Source organism: Fringilla coelebs (genome assembly GCF_963513975.1).
Source record: "Fringilla coelebs genome assembly, chromosome: 30".
Taxonomy (NCBI): domain Eukaryota; kingdom Metazoa; phylum Chordata; class Aves; order Passeriformes; family Fringillidae; genus Fringilla; species Fringilla coelebs.
The window spans coordinates 737,056-752,932 of record NC_140056.1 but is presented as its reverse complement, the minus strand read 5'-3'; the positions used below and the strand labels follow the sequence as shown (position 1 = coordinate 752,932).

The 15,877-nt window shown below is 50.0% G+C and overlaps 2 protein-coding genes across 2 annotated transcripts in view; one reads left to right on the top strand and one right to left on the bottom strand.

Moving 5' to 3' along the window:
- The window catches only part of SCN8A (sodium voltage-gated channel alpha subunit 8), a 52,581-nt gene extending 40,645 nt beyond the window's left edge, over positions 1 to 11,936 (bottom strand). Inside the window, exons 1-2 of the mRNA XM_084223668.1 lie at positions 11,842 to 11,936; positions 2,378 to 2,707 (exon numbers count right to left, since the gene is read on the bottom strand). Of these exons, the coding sequence (XP_084079794.1) occupies positions 2,378 to 2,653 (276 nt within the window). The 5' untranslated portion in view covers positions 2,654 to 2,707; positions 11,842 to 11,936. The remainder of the gene's footprint in view (positions 1 to 2,377; positions 2,708 to 11,841) is intronic.
- A 1,613-nt stretch (positions 11,937 to 13,549) lies between these two features.
- Positions 13,550 to 15,660, top strand: LOC311164114 (thiol S-methyltransferase TMT1A-like). Its single transcript, XM_084223434.1, has 2 exons — positions 13,550 to 14,317; positions 14,895 to 15,660. The coding sequence occupies exons 1-2, from the start codon at positions 13,808 to 13,810 to the stop codon at positions 15,129 to 15,131; spliced, it is 747 nt and encodes a 248-aa protein (XP_084079560.1). The 5' UTR covers positions 13,550 to 13,807; the 3' UTR covers positions 15,132 to 15,660.
- The last annotated feature ends 217 nt before the right edge of the window (positions 15,661 to 15,877 follow it).

Genomic DNA, 15,877 nt, shown 5'->3' with positions numbered 1-15,877 from the left:
GAGGTCTTTTCCAACTTCAAGGATTCTGGGATTCTGTGACTCCCATACTGCAAAATGAAACTGAGCAGAGGAAAGAGCAGCACCTTGGACAAAACCATTGCTGGGCTACAAACCCAGGACTTGTGACTCCCTGTGCCATGGTTCTGTTTCCAGGTCACACCGTTTCTCCTTTAAATATCAGTTTACAGGTGCTGGGAGGTTCAGCTGCTCTGTTAAAATGCAGTTTCAGTTTCCTTAGACAAACCAAGATCACCGTGTCCTCCTGCAGGGAAAAGGAACCAGCTGATTCGTCCCTGTGCACACTGCAAAAGCAAAGACCTGTGATGCAAAGCCTTCTGGAGAGGGAGGGGGGGGGGGGGGGGAAATCTTGGAAAACTTCCCATGATTCAAGAAGATTCGTAATTCCTGATGATTCAGAGAAGGGCCTTTTTTAATGGCCTTAAAAAAAATTCTTTGTGGAAAGTCACTGACTATTGGAAGCAGCAAGGAGCACTAAGGCAAGGCCACGCTAAGATGGACATGACAGGCAGGGAGCAGAGGATTCAGGGTTTGTGGGGAGAGCCAGACCCTGCTTGAGGTCAGCAGGGCTGGGGGGGGTTTGCTCCCATCTCCAGAACCTTCCCTGCATCTCAGCCCGCCAAGGATTCCACACGGCGCTCCCAGAGATGTGACAGATGCCTTCAGAGAGGGAATGCAGCTCATTTCTTCCTCTCAAAATGAAAGGTTTATTAATAGCCTTGTGTTGGGAGGCAAATGTGGAGACGGATGCAGCAGGAGGGAAAACGGGGTTCCCTGTGCCTCCTGTTTGGGGTGGAATGTTGAGAACCAGGGAGCTCTGCTCACTGCCCCTTCAGCACTGCCCCCTCCTTCAGCCAGAAAAAACATCAATCGGCCCAATTCTTCTACTGACATCACCCCTTCAACTCACAGACACAGAGAGGTTTCAAAACTCTGGCAGTGGGATGACAGACATTTCCTAACACCTCTGTGGTGGGTGAAAGGGGTCGAGAGACCTTGGGAGTTCTCTCAGGAGGGTGGGGAGGGTAGGCACAGGGTGCCCAGAGAAGCTGTGGGTGCTGCTGGATCCCTGGAAGTGTCCAAAGCCAGGCTGGACAGGGCTTGGAGCACCCTGGGATAGTGGAAAGTGTCCCTGTCCCTGGCAGGGGTGGAAATGGATGAGTTTTAAGGTCCCTCCCAACCCAAATCCTGTAATTCTATGACCTGCTCTCAGCAGAATCAGGTTGGGTTAATAAGGAGAAAATATTTGTTTAATAAATAACGAGTATTCCTGAGGATAACTCAGCTGCCTTCTTCCCACAGCAGCTCCTGGTAGTGCATCTCCTGGAGGAACACATCAGCTGGGCACCATGATGCAAGACACAGATCCCCCAATTTCACAGCCCTGTACTGAGTCAGAATCTGCCCTCAGCACTCTGGACACAAGAATTAATTGACACAAACAACCATTAAACAGTAAAGAGGGGTCAGTTACACTCATCACTCCCCAAATTCAGCTGATTTCATGTGAATGATGCCCTGCCAGCCTCAGAGTCACTTCTGAGCATAGCACAAACGTCTGTCCCAACAAAAACTCTGACCAAACTCATTGGTCACCCATGACACAGATTCCACATGCAGCCAGTTCTGAGTTCTGAACAGCCACATCACAGCTCCTGTCACCCACACAGCTCAATCTGCAGCTCCCCCAGAGGCACAGCTGAGCCTCAGTTGAGAAGGTGACTGTCTCAGACGGCTCAATTAGACTTGTATCAAAGAAAGCAATGAAATTAAACACTAAAGAACCTCAGTTTTGCCTTCTAATAAAATCAGTGACCATGTTCCTCATTCCATCACCAGTGGATCCCTCTCCTTCATCCCCAGCAGAGTTTGCCAGCCATTCCCTCACAACACCATTTCTTCAAACACCTCAGCACCCATAAATGCTTCCTGCCACATCACCTTAGACAAATAAAAATCAAGAAGTGAGTTAATTAGTCTCCTTTTTTGCCATGATTCTGTGTCCCAGTGCTTCATAACCATCAACTTCAGACTGAATTCCATGTAAGTGCTGAAATACACACTGAAACCCTTACTGTTACCCCTCAATTAAATTCTTCTTTAACCCTGATGGTTAAAATTGACACATTAGCACAACTTGAACTATTTTTAATTTCCAGAGCTTGTTCTCCTAACTCTATCCTTAAAGACTGATCATATCACCACTATTAAACCTCACATAAAAATATGTAAGAAAACAAAACAACCAAACCATCCCCATCCAAGACTCCCTTTCTTTATCTTCTGTTTAAACCATACCCAAACCTGTAAGTTCCCAAGAAAAAAAGGCGCTTTAGCAACTCCTTCCTTGCAGACTCACTTTCTGGGTCATATAATAAGGGTCAAAGTCCTCCAGTGGCACAGCAACCAGCCCTTTAGGGATGTCCCCGTAGATGAAAGGCAAATTCTTGCCCGCCTCAAGGTCACTGTTTGGTTTTGGTTTGCTGTCTTCATCGTCGTCCCGGTGGCTGCTGTCCTGCTTGGAGCGCTGCTTCTTCTTCAGCTCCGCGATGTGTTTCTCGATGTTGGCCAGGGACTCCGGAGTGAAGGGTTTAAAACTCTCGGGGCCTGGTGGTGCGAGCAGCCGCGCTGCCATCTTTTCATCCTGCAGCAGCTTCTTTAGAGATGTTGCACCCTGGGCAGGTCAGCTCTGCGGGGAGAAAACACAGGCACGAGGTGAGAACAGCACGGGCAGAGCCACGGGGAGCCCTGCTCTTCACATCCCCACGGAGGTGATGCCTTGAGAGGCACCCTGGAACAGAGCTAGACAGAGTTAAAGAATTAAGTAGGGATTTATTAAAAGGATATCCTCAATGGATACACCTTGGGCAGTACAAGAGCCCTGCCATGACTCTTGCTGTCCACCCAAGATGGCTCATTGCCTCTTGGCTCATTGTCCACCCAAGATGGACAATGGTCATGAGTTTTTCATACAATTATAAATTTTTATTTATACTTTTCAGGCCCTGAGGCTGTAGGTGATGCCTTGAGAGGCTCATAGAACACAGCTACACAGAGTTAAAGAATAAAATACGGATTTATTAAAAGGTCTTCAAAGGATGCACCTTGGGCAGTACAAGAGCCTGGCCAGGGCTACACCCAAGATGGACTCTGAGTCATGAGTTTTCACACTTTTATAAGTTTTGCTCCATTTCCATATTGGGATTAATTGTCCAATTACAACTCCCGGTTATGAAGTCCCATCCTCCCAGTTTTGCTCTCCTCAATTTGCTGTTGTTTTACACTTTTTGGTGCTGAAGCTGCAGCACTGTCCTTGGTTCTGGGGCTGGAAAAGGATTGCTTTGTCTGACTGAACTGTGAGGAGAACTTGCAAACACTTTATATGAAGTTCAGAGTTATATACCAATGCAGTACAGAGTCTGGAAAATATGAAAGGTAAAACTGAAGGCATCAGAGTGAGGCACAGACCTGCTGGTTTCATCCCCAAAACGAGCTCCAGGCATGTGCACACCTGTCACTGGTGCCACTTCAATGAATTCTACAAGCAAGAAGCAGCTTGTAGGATCTCCCCCAACCCCACTGGTGGCGACCCCAACTTGGGCCTTCCTGAACACAAAATATTCTAGAAAAAACATTCTGAAAAGCAACTTCATCTTCAAAGCCACTATTTTCCTGCAAAAACAGTTTGATCAGTCACTGCTCTCAGCAAAACTGATTTTTAGACAAAATTCCAAGCCGGCTCAAATTGGACCGGCTCTGCAACAGGAAGTCAATTCTCACCCTTTCATTTTACAGATATAGAATTATATGAGAAACCCCTCCCTGTGAGGGTGGTGAGGCACAGGTTATCCAGAGAAGCTGTGGCTGCCCCTGGATCCCTGGAAGTGTCCAAGGCCAGGCTGGACAGGGCATGGGGCAGCCTGGGACAGGGGAAGGTGCCCCTGTCCATGCGAGGGGTGGGACTGGATGAGCTTAAGGTCCCTCCCAACCCAAGCTATTTCATAATTCTATAAATTATGAGGGTTTCTATTAATCTGAGGCCATAAAAATGAAATAATTGAAAAATACTTCCATCAAGCACAACAGTAATTTCTGAAAGTTCAATTTCTCTGATTAGACACAGGGTCTTCTTGGAATCAGATACACCACAAACAAAAGCAAAGAGAGGGCTGCAGGGCACAGGTGAGGCCAAGCTCCCAGATCCTCCAGCCTGCCCTGGCAGGATTTGCCCCATCCCTCCATGGAGCCCCTTGTTCTCCTCACCCACTGCCATGAGCAGCAGAGCTGGGAGGAAGTTGGTTCCCCCGAATGCAGCCGCCCACCACGAGCTCTGCAGCTCTGCTCCTCGTGCCAGCTCCAGAACCAGCAGCAGGAATACCAGGAATACCTTGCATTTCTGAGCTGCTGCTACCTCGGCAGGCTGTTCTCACTCCAGAAGAGGCCAAGGGAGAGAGGGATGACAGAAACCCTGCACTGATGCAACAGCACTGCAGTGCTGCAGGCTGGAAGAGAACCCAGCCCCGACAGTGCTCGGGGAGGGACCCAAACACCAAATCCAAGAGGAAAGGCACAAAAACTGTGAGGATATGGCACAAAAATCGTAAGGATATGGCACAAAAATCATGAGGATAGGGCACAGAACGAATCCCAGAGCTGCCTGGGATAAGGTCCCTCGAGCAAGGAAAAAGATAAGCAGTAAGGTCAGATCTTTTAAGGCAACACAAACATAGCACCCAAATAAATATTAAAGATCTGGAGAAAAGAATGACTTTCAGTTTCCTTGGAAACTATGACATGGGGTTGAATTGTTGAAATTCAGCTATTTCAGCATGAGGTCAAGCACCCCCAGCCTGCCCAGGCCATGAGGATGGCACTGAATTCACGTGGGAGGAGCTCAGGGAAGCTGAAACAGAGAACCACAACTCTCTGGACTGCAGTGGGCTTCAGGAATAAATAAAACCCAATAAATAACTGAGTTCCTTGGTAAGAAATCTGGAGATCCCAGCCCTCAACACAGCATTTCCAAAGCTGGAACACCCAGTGCAAATCATTCTGAGGGATCTCAGGTTATCCCTTGCAACTGCTGTGACACAACCTTTAACACCCCCCAATCCACACATAAATCTGAAGTTGCACCACACAGGTATGGTTCAAATGTTGTTTCCAGCTCAGGTTTTATTTGGAGATCCAAAAAATCCTGGAGTACAGATCTCCCTCCTTATGTAATTCCAGAGTGCAGTGGGGCCAAGATTCTCTTCCTATAAAACTGGGAATTTCTAGAGCAATAATAGTAACGACTCAAAAAAGATGGCACGAAGGGGAGAGAAGAACCAGGATCTTGGTCACATTATCTTTGAGACATCACCAAATGGCCTGCTGATATTAAGGAAAATTAATTTATTCTATTCTTGCAGCATTTGCATGCATTTAATTACCAAATTTCCCACATACTGTGAAACTATAGAGCAGCATTGGGGATGTGGTCTAATTGAATGGCACAGATAAATATGTAAGGCCTGAATTTAGAAACCAAAGTAGCTCAGGGACACAGCATAAAAAAGGGAAAAATGAAGGCATGAAGGAATTTGTGCAAAATTACACAACCCACAACTGGAGGCACCAACTCAGCTGACTGGCAATTTAAAGGAAAAAAAAACAGCCAAACCCAACAAACCAAATCTGGTTCACAGCTGCACGTGGCAGCAGTTTCTCCATGTTTTGGCATTGTGGAATTACTTACAGGGCTGCTTCTTGTGTACTATCAACACATAACAGTGACCTGAGGGTCTCTCTCCTTGGGATGGTTTGCCTGTCCTGACTTCATTTGTTTTCCCTATAAATTATCCCCCATTAAGGTAATGGGCAAAGTAAGATGTGTGGCTCCACCTCATCTTCATCAAGGAGAAACTTCCACAGCTGCTCTGCCTTGTAAAGCTTCTGGAAGCTAAAAACTTTGTAAATGTGATTTTCCAACCAGGAATGGTCATGCTGGGATTGATGGATATATCCCAGGATTTCTTTCAGCCCTTCCCATATCAGGTTTTTCAACCTGTAACAAGAGAAACGTTCTGAAAATTGTGGCACAGTTTTTTTCCAATTTTATCCATGGAAAACTGCACTGGGAACAACACCATGCTGCCAAAATCAGCAGTGACAGACACTCAGCATCCAGGTGAGTTGCAGAAGAAGAGACTGGGTTAGGGATCCATGGATCCCTGCACTGGGAATGACATTGCACTGCTGCTCCCAGCCACTGCCAGGGAGCCAGGAATTCATCCTGGGAGTTTGGATTTGGGGGCACACAACACACACATTGCTCAAATGCCAAAGATCTTCCACCAGAAACTGCTGCACCGAGGTGCCCAGTTGCTAAGACTTAATTATTTTTTCTAAATGTTCCCAGCAGTCCATTTAATGGTACATTATGAAATATTCCAATAAATTATTCAAGCTGATCATCAAAATAAATTAAAAAACACTTTTGAGGCAATTTCCTTCCTTTAATACACTTCTTCCTTTATTAATTACCACAAGTCAGCCATTCACAGTGTGTCTTTGAGACAGAGACACCTTCTGTGTGAATTTTTATATAACCCACGTGGACACATATATGTGCCTCTTGATTTCAACATGAGGATTGAGGCAGGAAGGAAAACATGGTGTAGATGAGCAGCACCCTAAAATCCTGCTCCAGGAGAGCCTAAAAAGCTTCAAGCAAACCCAAAATAGCCACACATGGAGAAATCCTGTGGCTTTCAGTCTCCAATCCCCACCTGCAGTGAGTCCTGTGTCTAGAACAAGCTAATTTAATCAATTAAATGAACTGACCAATTAAAGTAACCAATTTAATGAAAAGGGTCAGTGTTGTGACCAGCATCAGTGAAGGAGGGACCTTTACTTTAGGAAAGCTCTCATGGCCCATTTGATGCTACAAGTGGAAGAAAAAAGGAAATATTTCCACTTCCAAGCAGCATTTATTGCTTGGTGCTGGGCGTCTCCCCACCCTGTGTAAAACCTTATGGAAGTTCCCAGTGCTTGGATCAACAAGAGAGGTCAAGGGCAGATTTGGGACAGGGCAGGGAAGTGCTCATGGTCTTGAAATGGCCATGAAAGGCCTGAACTTGGACACAGACCTCTAAGAGTAAAAAAAAAAAAAAATGAACAGAAGTGTACAGAGGAAAGAGAAGAAGCAACCAAGAGCAACAGAAAAATATTAGAATCATCCCAAGGTTGAATGGTTTGGGTTTAAAGGAACCTTAAAGCTCATTCTCTTCCACCTCCTGCCATGGGCAGGGGCACCTTCTACCACCCCAGGTTGCTCCAAGCCGTGTCCAACCAGGCCTTGAAGACTTGGCCACACAGAAAACATTATTAATTAACAACAAGTTAATGAAGACCAACTAAAGACCGATTCCTGCAGGGTCCTCACTCCCTCCCAGCAGCTGTGTAACTTCAGTAACATCCCTCAGTACGTTACAAGAATCAGAACTAGTTAATCCTACTTAATTAATTAATCCCCAGTTCCCTATTCCATCCTTACTCAAGGCAAACTTGTGTTTATCTCCAAGCTCACACAGAACTTGGAGGTTCACAAACGAAACAACCTGAAATGTTTCAACTTGCCCCTTTTAAATTCAAAATTCTGAACAAAGAACTGTTCAAAATAGCTTTTGTGCAAGAGTTCAACCACTAACCCAAATTTAATTCCTTGTTCAGTTCATTCAGCCCATCCATGACCCATAAAACAGGAGTCAGGAAATGGTTATTTTACACTATAATTTTGGGGGAATTAATTTCTTGTTGTGGAGCACTGAGATGGTTTGAGTACAAAGGGGACAAATATGAAAGGGGGGAGAATAAACAACCCCCTTCCAGTGCTCTGTTAAAAATTTCTGATGTGTGCTGGAACACAACACAGGTTTCCCTGTGGAGTGACACTTTTCTTCCTTCCTAGTAACCCCCTGAATATCTGGTCAGACAAACATCTCCCTCCACCAAAGTCAGTTATTCCTGGTTGCCTTGACATCACCATCCTGCCACTGACTTTACTCAACAGAACAGAAAAAGTTCCTCTCCCACTGGGAACACCACTGGAATGGTCCCGTTTGCCATCCAACCTCGTGTTTCCAGAGCATTTTCCCACCTGGGTGACAGAGATCTCACACTGAGGAGCAGCTGAGGAGGCTCAGCCTGGAGAAAATCCCCCCTGAGCCTCCCTTTCACACTCCCCACAGCTCACTGCTCCCTTCTCCAGCAATAAAGGGTTCATTTCCTCAACTTTAAGACCACCTATGCAGCTATTCCTGTAACTTTAACACCATTACCTGGACAATTCGGCAGTGTTATGCAGTACTCAACAAACATTCCTCCCCAAATCACCTCTCAGCAGAGTTCATTATAAACTCCTCACACTTTCTGGCTGGGGCAGAAATACAAGAAGCATAGAAGGGGACTTTCAGAGGGTAGCAAGATCTCTGAATTTTGAAATAGGTCTGTTAAGGAAGGAGCAAAGTCCCAGCTTTGGCTGTTCGTTCTCCTCAAAATCTCCCATTTTCTGGAGTGCTCCATTTTAGGCAGGAGTAACAGTTACAGGACAAGGCTGAGGGAAGGGAAGGCAGAAGTTGCTCTAAATTTGGAACAGCATTTCAAGACAGAATCCCAGAATCAGTGAGGTTGGAAAAGCCCTCCAAGTTCATCAAGTCCATCCTGTGACCAATCCCCACCTTGTCACCCAGCCCAGAGCACTCAGTGCCATGTCCAGTCATTCTTTGGACACCTCCAGGGATGGGGACTCCACCAATCCCTGGACAGCCCCTTCCAATGCCTGACCACTCTTTCTGGGAAGAAACCCCTCCCAAAAAGGAGAGAGTTTTGCCTAAGCCAGAAGAACATGTGAAGTGTTAAAAGCCAGGCTGGAACCTGAGCTCATGTCAGGGAGGTTTTGTAATACACTCCTGCAGCAGGAAGCCACTTCTTCCCTACTTGTATTCTCCACCTCTGCACAGAAACAAGATAATGAGGCACAAGAGGAGCAGTCCAAGCATTCCTGGACCCCACCAGATTCCAGCCAATGTCCCACAAGGACCAGCTTTCCACCCCACCATCACCAACACGAGCCATCACACACCTTTCCTCTCTGTGGCTCCTGAAATTACTCTCCCTGTGCTCATTCCCAACTTGTTTTGTTGTTTCACTGCTCCTGCTCTAACCCAGCCCATTGCTCTGAACTCAACAATAAATTATTGATCCAGTGTATATGTCAATGGAGTTGCAGCAGCTTGGGGAAGGCGATCGATGCTGAAGGGCCACCATGTGACAGCAGGAGCCCATGGGGCCATATAGCCTCAGGGCCACCACTCAGCCATTGAAAAACAGCAACTCTCCATCGAGATGGAAACCCAGACCAGGTCATTTTAATGCAAAACACACTTGGGCAGCCCCACGACCAAGCACAGACACAGCACCAAACAGAGGAAGATGATACTGTGATTTATGGTTTGAAGCGACTTCATTTCCATTCAATGCTGACTTTGTTTCTGCTTTATTTAACAGAATGAAGGCACAGCCATGCTCCATTTCCTGAGGCACGTGATCGCTCACCCTCCTGCCTATTAGAAACCTCCTCCCACCAAACAGCCACAGGATTATAATTGTTCCACTGAGCAGTACAGTATCTATACCATGATCTACATCTAAGCCATACATACAAGCTTATATAACTGATTAAATTATCTGTGATGGCTCCAGGTTCTCCACCCTGAGTGAACAACACTGCAGAAGCACCCAAACACGTTAAAATGATCAAAGAAACCTTTGGTCATGTTGTTAGTTTTATATAAAACACCAAAGTGAAGAACAGGGACTTTCTAAACCCACAAAGGGTGGAAAACCCCAGCACTGGAGCTCCGTGAGGCCTTAGGACAGACCCAGCAGGGACGGTCCCAACAGAGTGCAGGGGCTTGTTACTCCTAAAGGCACCAACTCCCCAAGACCAGGGCTATGCAGAGATCCTGAACAGCTTCACTAACTTTATGTGGCTGCCCCTAAAGAGATCGGGAGGGCAGTGACAGGCCCAGGGGACAGTAATGGGCACAGGGAGTGTCCCATGGGCCCTCCAGCCTCACCCATACCTTCTGCCCCAGGGCACCCCTCGAGGAACCGACCCCAGAGCATCCCAGAACCTCCATCACCGACAGAGGAGAACAGGACCATTTCCAGGCCCCATCCCTCCAAAGCAGGACTGCCCTGGAAAACCACCACGGTCACGCGTTCCTCCCTTTCCGCCTCTGAAGGCAGCGGCAGGAAGGGGACAGGGACCACACGCCCCCCCACCCACCCCCTCCCACCCCGTTCCTCACAATCAAAGCTTCCCGGCGTGAAAAGAGGACGTCCCGGTCACGGCTCCCGGTGCGGGTGGAATGCTGCAGTGTGCCAGGGCCGGCTTACCCGGCCACACACGGCACAAGCACAACCGGAGCCGCGGAACCCGCCCCACCTGCGCGGCCCCTCGGGGGGCTCCCGCCGACCGCTGCGACACGGCACGGAGGGGACAAGGATGATCCTCCCACACCCGGGATCACCCTCCAAAATTCAGCTCAGGGACCGAGGGTCCGGATCCAGCTGCTGCCCCTTGCACACACTCCCCTTGCCAGACTTTCCGACTTCACCCCGGATCATCCGCAGCCGCTGCCGTGGAGCAGCTCCCGGTGTCCCCACCCCCACATCAGCTGGGCATCAGTTTGCACCAGAACGCAGGGGGAGGGGAGGAAGACACCCAGATTTTTTAATAGAAAAACCTCGTGAATGTGCAATTCCCTCCCAGCAGGAAGGGAAAAAATAATATAAACCAAATCTGCCCTCACCATCCCCCCCAAAATCTGTGGCGGAAGGAAAGAGGGAAGAAAGAGGCACAACCACGATGCTGACCCAACATCTGGGTCAGCTGGAACACCAAGACTGCCCCCAGCATCCCCCTGCCCTCTTACCCCCGCAAAAAAAAAACCCTCCTGTCCTCCAAAATCCCCCCTCCCCGGGCAGGGGAGGCTCTGCATGCCGAGCGGTGGGAGCAGGGGATGGTGAAGGGACAGAGCAGCGCTGCAGCCAGGGCCGAGGGGAAAGGGATATCGAGGAGAACTCGGGCTCTCCCTTCCTATAATGCAAAGAGCACGACCCCGAATTTGGGGCGTGGGAGGAGGGTCCCGTGGGCCCCCCAGGCTGTGGGGTGGAGGGCAGGTGGAGGAGGGATGGAGGCACAGATGTAGAGAGGGATGCAGGAACAGACGGAAGGATGGAAGGACGGGGCCCAGATGGGGCTCCAGGTCCAGGGTGGGCGCAGGGGGCGGTTGCCCTTCCCAGAGCCAGCCCGCCGGCCGGGGGACGCTGATCCGGGGCCCGGCACCGTCCCCCCCCCCCCCCACTCCCCGCAGGGCCGGGGGCCTCGGGCTGCAGCGGACGGACCCTCCCCGGCCGGGGCAGCGGCTGCCGAAGCCCCGCGGGCAGCGCTGAGTGGTCACAGAACCGACCCCCCGACCCCCTTCTCTGTGTGCGGGGTGCCCGGGCATCCACCGAGGGGATGGCCGAGAAGGGGCAAGGCTCCGGGATCCCCCTAACGCGGCGGATTTGGGGCTGGGGGCTCCCCAGGCCCTCCCCCCCGCACCGCCCCACAACCCGCCTCCGGTGTCCCCGGGGCTCTCCGGGCCGCGCTCTGCGGCAGAGCCCCCGGGGGAGCTGTGCCAAGGGCTACGGGGGGGATGGAGCTAGCAGGACAGCAAGCGAGGGGAGCTGCGGCTGGAGCCCGCGGGGGTCTCGGGGGCTGCGACTCACCGTGTCGGGCGGGCTCAGCGCGGCCCCGGCGCGGCGCTGCCGGACTGCGGCGCGGGGGGAGCTGCGGGAGGGACTGCGGGTGTCGCCATCTTGGTGCGCTCCCGGCGCTCCCCCCGCCCGGCCGGCCCGGCCCCCGCCCGCCCCGCGCGCGCCGCAGGGGGGCGCTCCGGAGGCACCGAGAGCGGCGCGGGGGGAGCGGGGAACCCCCGGGCCTGGCCCGCCGTCAGCATCACCAGTATCCGTGTGTCCATCGTCATCATCAGCATCCCTGTGCCCATCACCAGCATCCGTGTGTCCATCACCAGCATCCCTGTGCCCATCAACATCATCATCATCATCAATATCCGTATGTCCATCGTCATCATCAGCGTCCCTGGGTCCATCACCAGCATCCCTCTGTCGATCACCAGCATCCCTGTGTCCATCACCATCATCATCATCAATATCTGTGTGTCCATCATCATCATCAGCCTCCCTGTGTCCATCACCATCATCATCATCAATATCTGTGTGTCCATCATCATCATCAGCCTCCCTGTGTCCATCACCAGCATCCCTGTGTTCATCACCATCATCATCATCAATATCCATGTATCCATCGTCATCATCAACATCCCTGTGTCCATCACCGTCATCATCATCAATATCCGTGTATCCATCATCATCATCAGTATCCCTGTGCCCATCACCAGCACCCCTGTGTCCATCACTATCACCATCACCATCATCATCATCATCCCTGATCGTTGTCATCATCATCCCCGTGTCCACAGAGGTCATCCCTGTGTCCATCATCATCATCATCATCATCATCATCATCATTATCCCTGTGTCCATTTCTGCCTGTATTTGGTGCAACACAGAGTAATTAAAAGTTGGACTCCATCTTGGAGGTCTTTTCCATAAGCGATTCTGTGATTCCCACTGTTCAATCTGTTTGTAGCTGCCACAAGGTGGAGGCATGAAAATACAACAATACAGAGATCATTAATGAAGCACCTAATTACTCCTGGCTTTAATTTGCTTTATTGCCACCAGAGGGAAGTGGAGACACACTGGTGGCTTTCCCAGGAAAGCAAAACTCCAGCGCACCCCCAGGAGAACTGTTCCAGGATACTAATAACCTTGGGATGAGCGGTCCCTAAATAACCTTGGATCCCAGTGGATTCTCCTGCCACCAGGAGCAGAGCTGTCACCTGTTAATGGCTGATCCATGCTGCCACCAAATCCTTTGGAAAACTGTCAACTGCAAAGTTGACAAAGTCTTCCAGAATGTGCTCATGGAGTGGTCAGTGTTGATTCGACCCAAATAAAAATCCAAACTCCACATGCTGCACACAGCACTAATTAATTAATAAATTGTTTTATCTCTGTCCATGACTCCCATCAGTCTGGAAGATCACTGAGAGCTCATTCTCACCCACCAAAAGATTTAAGGTGTCCTTGAACAGCAAAGACTTAAAACTGCTGTTCAGAGAGAGAGCACAGAGCTGCTGAGCAAACCCAGCAGCTTCCAGCAGCTGGAAAATCAACTCCCTAACAACTCTGAACTGAAACATTAATCAAACCCCTGATGAAATTTCTGCGGAGATCCAGAGCTCGGCTGAGCTTCCAAGGGCAGCGCAGGCTGCTTTAAGAGAATGACTGTACCCGGAACTGAAGGAGGGCGCTTGCAGAACTTTGCCTGGGGTTACACACCAAGTTGTGCTGCCCGGCTTGTCCCAGCTTGGGAACAGGCTGGCAGCTCCTCCCCTGGACTCTGGTCACTGCTTGGCTGCACCTGCACTGTTCAGTCCTCGCCTGTGACCGGACTGAGAAATCAGCTGGAGAAAAGCGTCCACCAGAACAACCCAAGCAGCTGAATGCACTCTGAGAGGACACAAATGCAGCTCTGACTGAGCTCCCCAAGCTCTGCCACACAGGAGAAGCAGTTCTGCTCTGCACAGATCCTCTGCCCACGCTGAAAATGCCAGAGGCCGCTGCGAGTGCGCTCCTGCTCCGTGCTGGCCTGGCACTGCTAGCCTGGCCTGTCTACCTGCTGTCCTTCCTGGGCATCTGGGAACCTTTCTGCAGGAAGGTCTTTTTTCCCTTCTTCTTAGAAAAGATTTCTGGGCTTCACGAAAAGAAATCAAAGAAGCACAAGCAGGAGCTATTCCGCAATCTGCCTGACTTCAGGGGCCCCTCAGGGGAGCTGCGGCTGCTGGAGATCGGCACCGGCAGCGGCTCCAACTTCCAGTTCTACCCCCCGGGCTGCAGAGTCACTTGCACCGACATCAACCCCAACTTCCAGGAGGGCCTCTCCAGAAACATGAAGAAGCACCAGCACCTCCGCTACGAGCAGTTCCTGGTGGCTGCGGGAGAGGACCTGCGGCAGGTGCCCAGCGGCTCGGTGGACGCTGTGGTTTGCACCCTGGTGCTGTGCTCCGTCAACAGCGTCAGCAGCACCCTGAAGGAAGTGCTCCGGGTGCTGCGGCCGGTGAGTACCTGCAAAGGAGCTGGTATTACCCTTAACGTCTGCTCTAGAGGTACCATGAGCAAGGAAAGGGGAAAAAACAAAACAAACAAACAAACAAAAAAAAAACCTCAAAAAAATTTTAAAAACCCTAAAACAAAACAGACAAACAATAAACAAGTGAAAAAGAGTTGGTTTGAGCTTAAAACTCAGACCAAAAATTAAAAAAAAAAAAACCAAACAAGTTAAAAAGAGTTGGTTTGCGCTTAAAACAGACTTTCAGCCTTTACAGTGGCATTTTCATAGAACTGTGGAATGGTCTGGGTTGAGAGGAACCTTAAAGATCATTTAATTCCAAAAAAACAGTCATGTTAACTGATACCAAACCACAACAAATTATTGCTGGAATAAAAGAGGGATCAAATAAGTCAGTCCTTTGTGCTTTTTGAATGGGGATTTTGAATCTCTGGATGTTTCCTTCTTTCATTAATTCCAGCTAACAGAGGGAAAAGAAAAAGGAAAGGGAAAAGGGAAGGGAGGGGAAGTGGTAGCCATTTGGCGTGACCCCCACACCCGCTGTAAGAGGACTCTGTGTTCCCAGGGAGGAGCTTTCTATTTCTTGGAGCACGTGGCCGCTGAGCATTCCAGCTGGACGTATTTTTGGCAGCAAGTCTGTTACCCAACTTGGAAACTCGTCTTTGCTGGATGCTGCCTCACGAGAGAGCTGTGGAAGAATCTGGAAGAGGCAAAGTTCTCCGAGCTGAAGATACAACACATCAGTGTGGCGATACCCTGGATGCCCATCGAGCCGCACATCATAGGGTATGGGGTGAAGTAACTGCTGCCTGCCCCCCTGTCCCCCAAAACTCCTCATCGTGACCCACACACCCTGCACAGCACAGGCTCCTCCACGCATTCCCATATCAGTAACACATTCCCATATCAGTAACACAGCGAAGGACTTGAATCAGAAACCAAACCGTCAAGTGAGAAGAGAGGGTCAATTTCTTGAGTGTCTCTGAATCACACAATCAACAAAGTTGGAAACACCCTTTTGGATGACAGTCCCAGCACCGTGTTCACCACTAAACCCTGTCCCAAGTGCCACATCCACATAGTTTTTGAACACTTCCAGGGATGGTGACTTCACCACTGCCCTCGGCAGCCTGTGCCAGGGCCTGACAGCCCTTTCTGTGAAGAAATCTGTCCTCTTATCTAATTAAACCTCCCCTGGTATACCTTGAGGCTGTTTCCTTCCCGAAGCCCTGACACTACTGACTCTTGCCTTGATAGAGCCCAGTGCAGCCAGGGAGGATCCCAGGACAACAGAAACCAGCCCGGGAAGCAGAAAATAAATGTATTAATGGAAAGGGACTGTTGTCTGTGCCTGGTTGACTCTGGAACAGGGATCCTTCGGGTGTTCCCCAGCTGTCATGTCACTGGGCCTCCATCGCACCTGCTGCCCCCTCCCCGCTCCCTCATGGCTGCTCCACCTGATGGAGCCTGAACCCCCAAACCTGACCCCTGGCCCATGTGAGGGTGAGACCCTTGATCCTTGGCTCAGGGCTGAAAACCTTGACTCTT